This window comes from Girardinichthys multiradiatus, chromosome 11 (genome assembly GCF_021462225.1).
Source record: "Girardinichthys multiradiatus isolate DD_20200921_A chromosome 11, DD_fGirMul_XY1, whole genome shotgun sequence".
NCBI classification, from domain to species: Eukaryota; Metazoa; Chordata; class Actinopteri; order Cyprinodontiformes; family Goodeidae; genus Girardinichthys; species Girardinichthys multiradiatus.
Window position 1 is genome coordinate 14363093 of NC_061804.1, and position 14645 is coordinate 14377737.

At 36.6% G+C, this 14645-nt stretch overlaps 1 protein-coding gene across 1 annotated transcript in view; it reads right to left on the reverse strand.

Moving 5' to 3' along the window:
* Positions 1–1101: 1101 nt before the first annotated feature.
* Positions 1102–14645, reverse strand: part of pdlim4 (PDZ and LIM domain 4) — a 67476-nt gene continuing 53932 nt past the window's right edge. The window contains exons 6-7 of the mRNA XM_047378913.1: positions 10014–10152; positions 1102–4997 (exon numbers count right to left, since the gene is read on the reverse strand). Of these exons, the coding sequence (XP_047234869.1) occupies positions 4793–4997; positions 10014–10152 (344 nt within the window). The 3' untranslated portion in view covers positions 1102–4792. The remainder of the gene's footprint in view (positions 4998–10013; positions 10153–14645) is intronic.

A 14645-nucleotide genomic window follows, 5' to 3' on the forward strand; every position in this document is an offset into this window, starting at 1 on the left:
ACTTCCACTTCACAATTTTGCAAAACGTTCTATTGGTTTATCACATACATTCTCAACAAAATACATTCTGCTGTGTGCTTTAAACATTACAGAATGTGAGGAAGTTCAAACACTATTACTTTTGGAAGTCACTGTATTTCAGTGGGCACATTGCATGCCCTTTTGTGCATTTTGGTAATCAGAAATGTGTGCCAGCTCAAACATTTTAAGGCCTGCAAAAATCAACGATTTCCCAAACACGAGCCAAGACACACATATTAATCCAGGAATATTTTTTTGTTTTGTTTGGCCAGCCCAACACATCCCTGGGAGCCATAGGCCACCTGACGGGAGCCCACCACTCTGGGATGTGGCCCGAGACCCCTCGCAAACAACACCCCACCAATGGGGGACAGTTCAGAGACCCCCAGGTTTTTACCACACCTCCTGTCCATGCCGAATAAGACGCCGGGACAAAAGCAAAAGAGGAGCACGCCGTGTGCCCTGAGCCAAGCCTCTGTACCCCATGGTGTTTGCATGTATGTTTGTAGTACACCCTACTAAGAGGGGGCGGCCCCCACCAGTTCCTCTATGGCGCATTCAGAGACACCCGGGCCATCCCCACACCTCCAGTCCCTGCCGAACTAGCAAAAGTGCTGGAACTTGAGCAAAAGAGGACAATGCTGTGTGTTATCTAAAGTGTATTAAAATTGGGGTTGTGGTTGGGATGTGTGTGATCCCACTGCTTATTAAAAGCAGTCTCCCCCATCCAAACCCCATAGCCCTGTCTATAATGTACTCAAATTGAGGTGCAGGACGGGGTCAAACATAGCAGAGGGGGGCACTGCACGGTGCTACAGGATTAAATGAACGTGTTGAATAAAGTTGACTACATAAAATGAATTAGATTGACTGTAACTGTAATTGTATTGAGCACCTATTGTGATTGTTTTCTAAATGAATAAAGTGAGTAGAACTGATGTAACACATCTTTTTAATCCTGATTCTGTCATTCAGTTTCTTGAAACAGTTTCTAAATATTATTCTACAAATTTCTGCAGTTTTTCCTCTTTTTCAGCATGGTACTCCATGCGCAAGCAGTCATCAATGGTAACTAAAACACATGGGTAAAACCACTTTAATATGATTGGTCCAAGACTCAACACTTAAAAATATACTGCACCAATTACATCATTTCAAACAGTCCTTTTTTAAAACAAGGGTTAACTATTGTAAGACAAGATCTGTGTGGTTTTATTATCAGATTTCTGGCCTCTGTGCATGTCTCAGGAATTTAGTTACAAGACACAAATACTGTAGCCTCGTGGTCTTTACATTGTGAGGTATACAGAAACAAACGTGTCACAGACAAGGTGTAAAATGATTGAAGGGCTTCTGTTTTAGGAAACATTTGTAGTAGAAAATCCTTAAGTTAGGTCCAGATTTTAATGATCACATCATAGAATTGCAGCTTTAATTTTATTTAAAACCAAGAATGAAGAATAAATGGCAAAAAAAAAAAAAAGAAAATGTGTTGGCAGGACAATAAGTTAAATACAAGAGGAAAAAATACAAATGCTTTGAAGAAAATTTTAAAAGATCCATGAAATGCAAAAGGTTTGTGACTGACAAGTTACACTATGATAACGCAATCCCAATAGAACAAAATATGTACAAGACCAAAGGTAAAATGTGGTAGGGTTAAAGTTTTCACATAATTTAAACAAATTACAAGCAAATAAGCTAAAAATAAATGTGTAACTACTGCAAAACCCATTTTTATTTCAGATTAAAAAATAGTTTTGTTAGTAATTTTCTAAAAGTAAGAATGTCATAACTCTTGTCCACTCATTTCACTTCACTATTCACAATAAGATAAGACTGATGGTCACAAAATTACATTGTTCTTTCTTCTTCCAGGAAAGGAAATGACATGTCATCTAACTAATTTTTTCTCCCTCACCCCCTTCTGACACTTTCACCTGTCTCCTTAGAGGAAATGTTGAAATATATTTCATTTACTTTATGACCCTGGCTCTAATCTGGCTCAGGAAATCTTGGTAAGATAGGGACAAAAGCTGTGCATATTTCCAATTTCTGTCTTTTTTTCTTTTCCAAGGAGATGTCATGGCTCCAAGAAAAACTGAAACAGTGGGTATTACTCCCACATTTTGCAGGCGGTGGGATCCCATTTTACAAGTTTTTAATTTTATATTAAGCCGTTTTCCATAGCTTTGTGTCTGGTCTCAAATGCACACAGCCATATTTTTAAAAACTGTCAGAAGAAGTAGAGGATACGTGTCAGCCCGAGGAGGTTTAAAAAACACCCAGGGAGCTCTTGTTTTTATGAACAGGAATTTTTCAGAGTGATAGCTGAAATTTCTTTCCCAGTCAGGTGCAAAAGAAAGAAAACATTCTCAGAATAGTCTTTTTACTCTGCTCCAAATGACCTGGTTCCAAGCATTAGGACAGAGAGTTCATTTGTCATAAAACTCTGATTTCTTGTCATTTTCTTGTCGCATATTTAGCTTGCTTTTAACCACATTTTAAGTTGTTTATTAACACGTTTTAAACAGGTTATTCTGTGCGGGGGTATTTAAGATACAACACTTTCTACAGTCTATGGCAACCATGGCAAATATGTTTATAAGCCAATCAATATCACCCCTTAATTTCCTTCTAGAATAAATAAACTGAAGACATTTTTATGTGTACTTTACTTTTTTAAGATTAGAGAGATGGGTAATGTTAAATTCTTTATCCATGATGTCCTGTTTCCCTAGGATATAAAAGCTAAGTAAGAAACAGTTCCATTTCCCTTCTCCAATCTTCAAAATGGGAAAGACATGAATCATGTGTTGATGTTCATAGTTTAGGAAAGGCTAAAAAATTTGCTAATTGTTTGAGGTAACATTTATATCAACATAGGCTGAGAGGGTGTTGACCAAAAGAATATCCCTGCTGTGAAATCAACAACTTCAAGCTTGAGCGAAATTTGCAGCTGTCTGCATGGACAGGCCAAATGTCTTCTGGAGAAAAGCTTTATGATTAGGCAGGACAAAAGTTTATAATAGGATGTTTGTTTATAGTAGTCAAGATAATGATTTCAAACCTAAGAGCACTATACAAATTGTTATGCATATTGGTGGCAGCATCATGCTCTGGGAGTGTTTTGTGCTGCCAACAGAACTGGTGCAAATTTGGTATAATAATGAAGGAAGGAGGACTAAGCCCTAATTCTTCTACTTCACCTTAAATCAGCAGGTTGATGGTAAAAACATTGACACAATGTGGTTTTCAACGGGACACTGATCCAAATCATTAATCAAAACCAACTGACATTAGGCTTAAGGAAAGCCATTACCTCAACTATTCTCTGGTCTATGCTTCAAAGACGTGTTTAGGTTTAAGAGTGGGGCTAGGAAACCATCTAATTTCATGGAGGGTCACCTATTTTGCCAAGAAGAAGGGTCAAACATCCAGCCAGAAACCTACCAGAAGCCTGATCATAGCTATGAAAAACATGTGTTTAAGGTGCAACTTACTAAGTGACATTTAAACAAGTATTACCAGTAATGGATGCATTGAGCTGTATGCATAATTCTGAGCCTATTTGGGATAAAAAAAATCTCAACTTGTCTATCCAGTTCTTTTCCTGAACACCCCCCTCCCCCACCGCCAAAAAAAGCAAATCCACTACAACCTTAAAAGCCCAAAATCACCATGACACTTATGGACACTATAAGCAGATGTAGACCTCTGACTGTTTTCAGAACCACGACTAAAAAGTCTAAAACAACTGGAACTGTGACAAACAAAGCTGGATGAGGGCATTTAGAAGAGGAAGGTAAATGAGATAAAGGCAAAAATCCCAAACACGCTGTTAGTGAACAGTAGTATTGTTTACACTCTGAGATTATGGTACTGCAGTAAGTAAATAATTAATCTATTTTAAGGCTGTCGAATGTTTTTACAAGAGGTAAAAAAAACAAAAACTGTGTAGGGCAGTGTAGTGCTTTCTGTACACAGAGGCATTTACCACAAGGTGCATTCCTGTAAATCTGGTCTCCAAGCTTCTTATTGACATTAGTGACAAATACCATGAGAGAGCTGTCGTAAAGTGGGATAATAAGAGAAAAACAGCATTATTTACAGAACTGAAAAGTAAAAACTGCCAGTAGGTTAGAAACCGTAGGTTAGAAACAGCATTACAATATTTACCTGTGACACTGTTAAATGACAACTGCACCACTTCCACCAAAACATAAACCACAGATCACTGCAAATTACATGGAAGTGCAAGGTGTAGATCGGTGATAGAAAAGTAGAAAACATAAGTAGTTTTTGAAATAAGTTTTAGATGTCTTTTCATTTTTGCAATGTGCACTTGTGAGTTTTCTAAATGACATTAAATATTAGGCTACTGAAGTGCCTGTGATTGCACATCTGAACACTGTTCTCTGAGTATGAGCGCAGCTGATTCTGTAGTTTTCTTGGATTGGGTTCAAGCAAAATTGATGAATGATGGCGGTTTTCAAATTAATGGTTTTTGGAGATTCATCAGTTCCAGGCCTTAACCTCTCATCATATTTCAATATGCACTGCATTTATCAAACCTGTCAGTGTGAGAGTACTGATCTGGGATCACTGAAACTTCACACAACTCTCTCCAACCAAATAAGGCAAAAGGGATCCAACATCAGCAGTCCTACTTGACAAGGCCTGATCAGTGCTGGCTAGGATGCTCAGTAGCCTCATTCTACTATATTTTGGTTTCCCATTTCTGTTACAAATAAAAGCCAGTTTCTTCATCTTAGACCAGCTCCACCTTGGAGTTGGGGTACACAGCCACAACATCATAGCCCTCAGGTGGCTGGACACGAGCCTTGGCGTGGGTCTCGCAATACAGATTGTCTTCGATAAAGAAGTAGCCTCTCTGCTTTAGGTTGATGCCACAGTCGTCACACATGAAGCAGTCTGGATGGTAGAGTTTGTCCCTGGCCTTTACGATGGTGCCACTGTGCAAAAGTCAAGAGAAACACAAGGGGTTAGCATTTGTTTCTTTCTACAAATGTTAGTGCCTTTGCAATCCTTTCCCTTTCATCAAAGATACATAGCTCATGCCTCATGCTCATTTCTATAGCGCATATCTAATTACAGCACTAAGTCCGTCTGTGTGTAGTATCTAAAGGTAAATGTTTCAAACTATATGTTTTAATAATAATGCTTAATAGTAATAGTAATGCTTAAAGTAGTCGCCTTTTGCTGTAATGACTGAAATGTTAAACTTTGGCCGTGTCTCAATGCACCTCTGGAGAGTTTTTTCAAGACTCTTTGGAAAACTATTTTAGGTGGCCACCTCATGAAGCGAATCAAGATAATGCTAAGGATTCAAATTTTGAAGAATGTAAAACATACATTTTTTTTGTTATTTTACAATTTTGTTTACTATATAATTGCATGTGTGTTCATTCACAGTTTTGTTGCCTTTGGTGAGAATCTGCAATGTAAATAGTCATGAAAATACAGAGACCCATTAAGTGAGAAAGTTTATCTAAAACGTTTGACCGGTAGTGTACATACTCCTATTGCCAGGTTTTTGTGATATAAAAAATAAGACTAATAAATAATTTCAAACCCTTTTCCATATACAATGACGTTTATTTTGCACCACTGATCTGAAAAACAAACAAGTGTCTTAGTGGAAGAAAGTGCAATCACCTTGTTGCCTTAGTGTGGCGCCCCGCCCCAAACTAAAACCTGTGATTCTTAATCAGCATTCAGTCTTGTTAAGTTCACACCTACCATCAATAATATTGACTCTAAATAACCTAAAAGGAAGTTCAGCTGTTTTAGAAAGTTAGAAAACGTATTGAAAGTTTTAGTTGGATTTTCCTGACTTTTCACATTTGCATCCTATTTCTGAGGTTTTAAAGTATCAGAAGAATCTCATTGTACAAAGGTATCAGTCAGGAGAAGGACAACAGTGACATTACTAAATCTGGACCTTGCTCCAAAATTATTGAAAGGACAAGGACAGGTTGCGTTCCACCTGCTAGCACCATTTTATGTATTCTCCACATGTCTATGCTAAGCAGTATGTCTACAAGACAGACCTTGTGGGAGCATTTGTTGATGTTTGATGAAACAAAAATGTTTTGGAAACAATTCCAAAAGGTATATTTGGAGCAAAACCAACACCAAGAATCACCAAAAAAACACTGTCAAACATGGTGGTGGCAGCATCATGCTGTCATTTTCGGTTTCCTTTAGAAGGAAGGTTTTTTTATTTTTCTTCAAGGAGGTAATTGAGATAAGTTGCTAATATCAGCCAGTTTTGATGCAAAACATTCAGGTTTCTGCTAGAAAGATGACAATTAAGAGGGATTTTATTTTTCAGCATCACGGTGAGCCCAGGCATGTATCAAAATAAACATAAGACTGCCTAGTCAGAGAACCTAATCAGAAAACTAAATTTGACACATAATCTGTGGGCTCATTCAAAGAGTCAGGAGGTTGGATGCTTGTTTGGTAAGACAAGCATTCAGTCTTGTTTTACCAAACAAGACTGAATGCTGAAATAAAATCAAAAGGTGCTTCGACAAAGTATTAATTTAAGGTGTGGACATTTATGCAACCAGGTTAATTCATCTTTTTTATTTTTTTCAGACAGATGTTTGTTTTTTGGTTGAATTGCACAGGATTGTAGGATATGTCACTTCATATTTGGAAACGGTTTCGGGAATAATTTATCATGGTTCATTTTCTTTAGGGGTGTGCACCCTTTTGAGAGCCACTATGTCTATGGGTGTGTGCTTATGTTTTGGTAATTAGGTGCTTAAACTCAAACAATTCATTTCAGGCCTTAACCACCTCATTGTGTAGCAGCTACACCTTTATTTTTTTTTAGAAATTACAGGGCTGCACTATTGAAATACACAAAAATGCCTACCTGGGGAGTGCTACACTTCATGTGCAAACAAAAAAGCTTTTGAAAAATTGTTGAGTTGTCTTAGGGAGGTGACATCATCACAGTGACTAAGTATGAACACTTTAAAAGGTAATAAGTTATGATAACCTGACACAGTTGTTTATTCAAACAATATCTATGCAAATCTTCCATTATCTTCATTTATAGCAACTGAAAAGCCTGCACATATTTGGATATATAGCTTCCCACATGTCATTTATCATGGAAGTTCTGAAAGGACACATTATGAATGTGTTTATAAGCAATAGTATAAGTATATTTTTCTAACTTTTAGTCAAAACCTCTCATCACTCTTAAAATAAGTCAAAACCATCTACAGAGGTAAATTTAAGTGAGATATAACAACTTGTTTGGGATAATGCATCTTGAAAATCTTGATAAATGAAATAGTCTTGAAAACATCTTGTTTTGAGTAATTTCTTAAATGAAACAAGCTTTTTTTTTGACATTTCAGACGAGTTTGAAGGTCCTGTGAGGTTTGTAAAACATAAAGTCTTGTTTCAAGAAATTTTTTTTACTTGAATTAAGACAAATGTGCTTTTTTGATAATCAACAACGATATCAACAACATGCCCAACTCACAGTGGATTACAAAACATTCGATAAGTGTGGCTATTTTTAATACATTTCTGTCAAACCAAACATTCAAGTGATTTGGAAAAATAGACAGCTAAAATAATATTTTATTCTCTGTTCTGTTGCACTCTGGACAGATTCCAGCATATTATTCCAAAGGTAATGAGTACAAATACTGTTCTATACTACAGTAATTGGCAATACTCTAAAACATCGTTTGGTCCAAATACCCAGACTCACCACTGAGACAAGACTGACATTTGATAATATCTGTGAGGTCATATTTCACTGCAATGTAATTGCTGTTATTAAAATTCACATAAGAGTATGGTGTATAATCAATACGCTTGTCTGCATCCATGAAAATATTGGCTTGAGCTAGGGAGGGAAAAATACTAAGATGAAAACAGGTTGGAGAAAGGTTATAATGCTGCGAATGCATTTCTTAATGCAAGTCAGGAATGCATAATTAAAGGTAATTTGTCTTAAAATGCAATGTTGAAATCTTAATTTAAGTTGGTTTTGGAGCTGGATCTAGAGCATTGCCACAATTATGAAACTAAGAATGAGTTAAAGAAATTTTAAAACAAGAGGATGACATTCAAGCTGAAAAAAAAGATGCTACCTTTGAGGGGAAGGACACTACTTTTGGGCATCACAAGCTTATTATGAGATGCAAAAGCTCACAATTGTAGTAAAAATACTGCTCAGAATAAGTTTTTGTGGCTAGTTTCAAGATTCTCTATATGTACCTTGTGAGGCTTTAATGCAATGTCTTATTTCTAGAAATGTTGTAAAGTTAATTTTCACTTGTTCCATCGGCAGAATTCTTTGCTTATTTCAAGCCATAAAATCTCATTTAAATTTTTTTACTTATTTTTGAAGAGGCATTTTTTCCAGTGTACTGTGCAAGGACAGAGCTTTGTGTTTAAGGACACAGAACAATACATAGCTTTAAGTAAGATAAGCTGAATACCTCCCTTTCTACACAACAGATTTTAAGACATTAATCGCGAAATACTGTGGCATGAGTGTTGCAGCATACAGATGCGGACAACGTACAAAGGCGCCACTGCAATTATAAATAAATGTAATTGCTATGCAAAGCTGCAGCTACAACCCAATATTAATGTTAAGCTGCTCTCATGCTAACTAATGCAGACACTCTGTCCAAAATTCAGTTTTTCAAAAAAAAACTTTGAATTTCAAAGACCAATACAAAAATATCTTTAATGCAGAAAGCCTTTGGGGTCGCCTACTCAGTCATGGGGAAGAGTGCAGACTTGACAGTGTCCCAGCAGACAGTTAATGACATTCTCCACAAGGACATTAAACCACAATTGCTAAACAACCTGGCTGTTCACAGACTGCTATATCCAACCCTATTAATGAAAAGTTGAGTGAAAGAAAAAGGTGTGTTAGAAAGTTTAATACTTTACCATGGTTTTCTAATTTACTGAGGTGCATCTGTGTAGAGCATTAAACATTTAGACCAAGATGTTGAGGCAATCACTGGGTTAGGAAAAAAATAAAAACACATCAGGATGTCACAGCAAATGTACCTGCTTCTGCCCTTGCGGAGGTGTACACTGGAATATATAAAATATGGCCAAATCATATTCGACACACATAGGTTATAATTGTGGCAAGACATTGTTTCACAAAATGCCCTTAATTGCTTTACTTTTAGACGCACATAAAACATGTTTTCAGATACGTCAAGATGAGACACAGTGAAAGTGCAGCTTAAGAATTATTCTGTGGACTCTACCATAGTGATCATTAAATAAGACTCCTGCTTCTTTTTTTTTACCCACAATTAAACCACACATGGCTGGCTGTATAAACTCCGTCACAAAACTCTATTCATGCTCCAAAAAGCTGTAAAATGCAGAGATTATAACAGGCTTTTGTGCCTGTAAGCCCCCACAATGTTTTCTTGTCAACCAGTAATGGAAACCTGTGACATCATCGCCTACCTGTGGCAGCTTTTATAGAGAGGAGGGGGTTACTAGGGCAAACAGACTGTGTGTCTGTAGGGTTATGCATCTACATGTAGGCATGCAACTGCGAGGTATTGGGTACATGGGAAAGGGTGTGGATTGTGGCTTTAATTAATCATTAAAATAAGCTTTCTGAGAAATGATGGCCTGTTGGTGCAGGTCGACTGGTGTGAGTTAACCTCTCTGATTCCAGCCAGAGTAAAACCTTGACTCACCTAGCATAGTTTAGGTCTTAAAACTTTATGACCTCAGGCGACGTGACAAAACAGGCAGGAGATATATGATTTCCAGATGCAGTTTAAGCGTTTCAACAGTCAGACCCTTATATCTAAACCGTGATATTCATCATAGATTTTTTTCTGTGGAGCGTTTAAATACGTTGAGTTAGAAAACAAATTTTATTAACAAAGTATAATACAATTTCTTTGCCCTATTTTTTGTACTATTTTATGTAAAATACTTACACAATGCCATTACAGCAGCGTGTGCACTGGGGTAGCTTCTGTAGACCAGACATGGGACTGGGAATTGGGCTACCCAGTTTTGGTATCGGAGATCTGACAGGAGACCTTAAGCTTCTCATTCTTTCTGTTGGTGACAAACCTGTTGGCAACAAAATAATAAATATAACTTTGCAATGAACCATAAAATATTTAGATGTCAGACATCTTACAAGCAAGCCACTCATACTATAAACATGAAACATTTTTCCAAGCAAATAACATAAACACCTTCTCTGTTGATCTCTGGTAAATATTTACCTTACATAGTTAAGTTTGGTTTTCTTGATGTGATTTACTGGTAAATAATCTCCCGATTCTGTCAAATTTGTCATTAGGTTGACTGGCGCTCACACCTCACAGTTGAGCCGGGAGAATAGTGTCTTTAGCTTCTCCTAAAGTCTTGAAAATGCTCACTATTAGTATATCTGTATTAAGCTGGAAAATGTGAGTTTTTCTGGTGTTAAAATAAGTTTGAATAAGAGTTAATTGCTGTTAGAAAAGCAGAGTGCAAGTTCTGTACCTCTATAACAAGTTTCTACAAATAATGTTTAGCCTGGCAAGATGCACATCTTTTCTTTTCTTTGAGCTTGACTGCAATTGCAGCAACATGAACTTGGAAAGAGACAAGGCATAATAAGTGATTAATGCTTCATGTACCATTGCTTTGGTACAATAAATCTATTATATTAGTCTTTACAAGATATGTGATAAATGCATTAAACTACAAGATGTTTCTATTGTGCAACAAAACTACTTTGTAAAATCGCTGGCTACATGCTGCTGTCTACATTGAACACAATTAACCGTGCTGAGAAGTAAGATTAAACAACAAAACCAGACAATTCTTTTTTTTTATTTAAGACCAGTGTATGTAGTTCTTTTTTTTTTTTGCTCCTCGGCAAGCTGAAACAGGAGACCAGAATGACACCCTGTTTTAGACTGTAAGGCCTAATGCTCCTTTTCACATTTGAATAGAGGGAAAGTGTTGAAATATAAATACAAACTACTTGTCCTCCACATTCTTCTTCACCTTACATCACTCTTAAATTTCACTCTCCTTTCTCTCTGTACTCTTTGTCCTCTCCATGATTCTCATGTGTAGTCTGTTCAAGTTTGCGCAGTGGCATTTCCTGGTAAGAATACATCAGTCAACTTGGCAAAGCCAATAAAGGGAAGATATCCCATGCTGAAGAATCCGCAATTTAATCATTTTGCCATTATGCTACAGTAACATCAGTTGTGATGAAATTTATCTTACTGGCAAGAGTGATTGGAGCCAGCTTCTTCATGTTTTTGTTAACTTCAATTCAAAATCTCGTTACAATCCGTTAAAGCAATGACAAGTGATAGGGGTTGGTGATCATGGATAGTGATCGTAGTGGTGGAGGCGGGTTCCCACAGATGCTGTGTTTAATGAAGAGCTATCAGCTTGGATCATCAGGTTTTTAGTTATGCCTGCTTATAGAGTATGAAAGTGTCGTGCTTTATGCTGGATATCTGATCCACTTCGGTAGTTGAAAGTGCAGTAAGACAGATCAGAGAAGCTCATGCCTTTTTTTTTAGTGATGATGTGCCAGCAGTGGATATTCAGGCCAACAGGGCCGGTACAGCTATTAACCACAGTTTAATTATCCTGCATCTGGAACTGGGCTTAAGGTACCTTCCATCCCTCAATAATAGCAGGCATGTAAGTACACTAACTGCCATTAGTCATTATAGGTGGCTTTAATATCTCTACTTCATAATAAAGAACTGTAATGGGAAAAAGCTAATGTGCTGGACAATTCTAGTGTGACATTCTACCAATTAGGATGACTAATAAATGGTTTCCAACCACACTCAAATGCAGAAAGCACAATGAATGAGGGCTTGTTTCGTCTTGCTTGAGTTATAAATATGAGCTACAGATTGTCAGATGGTGGGTCCGCATACAGTGGTCTGGTTACAGTCCATTGCCTAACAGAATGACATTAACTGACTTACGGTACTTTGGTTGCAACACACATTTTGCTTGCAACATATATCTTACTTTCTGTAACACTCAAATCGCATGGTGTGTATTTTAGCATAGCTTAGTAATATCATAGTAATATCAACCAAACACGTTGTATGACAGCCAAGCACAGAACTTTTTACACCCATATGGTCCATCCATATTTAGTTTATATAAAGATGTTGGAAGTTGGGCCTGGTCAGCTCATTTGAACAACCCCTACCACCTTTCAAACACATTTAGGCAACAATAGATGGCTATATGAAGATGTCTTTTTGTCCTATATGTTTAGTTCAAACTGGTTAAAAAATTTTTTAACGTTTTTTCTTATTTAATGCTAATTTACAAGTACATGAATTATGACTTGCTGTATACAGCTGCTAACCCACAGCCTTCTCTCTAACAAGGATAATTTAGTTTTTCCGTTTCTGTAATAGTTTTTTTTTTTCTGTTTAAAAGAAATGTATTGAAAGCTAGCTTTCAGTATTTTCTTGTTTTGAAGTTATACTTTAGATGGATTTGAAATGAGACCCAAAAAACCAGAGGTATGAACCAAACTATAATTTAGGTACAATAAAATCCAAACTTATACCTCTGGCATAGTTAGATTTAAAATTATATTTATTGAACCAAAAGTAATCTCTTAAACAATCATAGTAGATAATAAACAATGTAAAAACAATTTTGATTTCTGCAATAAAACCCTTAATTTAATTCCTTGACCTGCTGTTTGCATGTGTCAACTGGTACTTTGACGAATTATGATGTTCAAATTTTTGAGGGTGGAACTGCTCCTTGTCATCACCTTAATCTTTAGCTCTCCACAGAATCTCTATCAGACTGCAGTCAGGACTGTGCCCCTCCTAAACATTAATATTACTTCCAGTCACAAGAAACATGCTGGTAAAATTAAAAGATTCCTTTGAATCTAAATATGTCGGGGGGCATGAATGATCTTGAGCTCAAGTATATACCATTAATAGTTATAATGTAATATTACTCTAAACCTAGAGTTATCACTTGCCTCCTAAATTTCTGTCTGAGATAGATAGGTTACTGCATTACTCCAATAGTAAATTGCATTTGTGAAAACTTCCATAAAACATGCAGGGACAGTTAAGTACACATTTAATTTCCTAATATGTTACAGATAATGAAGACTTATTTCTGCAGGAGTTTTATCCCAACTAAACTCCTCTGCATGACATTTCTAGCAGACTGATATAAATGAGTGAAAAATAATCACACATCTAGTGAATCCTCCTCTTTTTATTATATCTTTTCATGATTTATATTTTTGTGAGTTTCTTCTTGCGCAAAAAACAGTGTTGAGCTATTTTCTTAAAGTAACAATCCCACGTTGCCGTTAGCAGCTCCACTTAGAGACAGAATATTTATTATTACAGCCACTCCACCTATATTTCTATCACACTGGGTTAGAGCCTGTGGAATTTCACGTTAACTGACACTCTTGTTTACTTTAACTTTAAAAGCCCCTTAAAGACAACATGACCTCTGTAGGAGCTTACGCAGTCGGTGACCAACTAAAGAGATTTAAAAGCCCGACAACGAAGCATGCATTAAACAGAACATTGATTTGACTTAAACAAGAATGCCAAATGTCAACTTGACTTGTTTCTTCATTAGGGGGACTATTTAAAAATGACAAAGACATGGGCAACATCTTTGGCTAGATTTCAGATTCTCACACAGATTAAAAGACACAGAAACCAACAAAGAGATCTGCAGCTTTTAAAAGGGTCTCCATGTAAACTTGGAGCAAGTTACTATTTCAACAAGGGCTTTAAGTGTCAATCAACCCTTCAGTCCCCCAAGCTGAAAGACAACTGGCAGCAGACAAAGAGGTGGCTTTTAATCTCTAAAGTCCATCAGTGGTGTTAGATTGACTCTGCCTCCAGTCGCTTTCATCTGTCGTTAACATCTGCCTCCTTTTTCCATGTTATGAGAGGTGATAAATTAAAGAAACTGTGCGGTTTGGCTTTGCTCCAGGCCTCACTGCAGGAGCACTTTGCTTTGTTACTGGTGCTGTGAATTATTCTGTCAGCTCTCACTTCAAAGGTAAAGCCTAAAATGTTGTGACAGTATTTAAGGCAGAGAAAATCATGGAGATTTCTTCACACTAAACCTGGGAGATACAAACTAAGCAAAACATTTTCTTTTTTGCAGTAGCATACCATCTGTCATACTTTTAAAAACAAATGAACAAATGTGGTAAACTCTGAAAGCATTTCTAAAATGTAAAGCAGTCTTAATACATATATATATATATATATATATATATATATATATATATTAATATATATATTTATAAAAATTTTTTTCCCTTAGGTCCTTTATTGCATTCAGTTATTGTTCCACTAATCCTTGTTTCTCAGTGTCTATTTTGATTATTTCCCTGTATTCTGCTTGTAGTATATTCTCTCCAGTTAACTAGTCTTATCTGTTCAGAAATCCCTCCATTCCAGTTTATATATCCTCCCGAAGTTATTTAGCTCCCCAAGTTTTTCAGTCATTGTCAGATCCTCCTATTGCCATCATTTAATGTATTGCTGGTTCTTTCACTATGGTTTTTTCCCTTT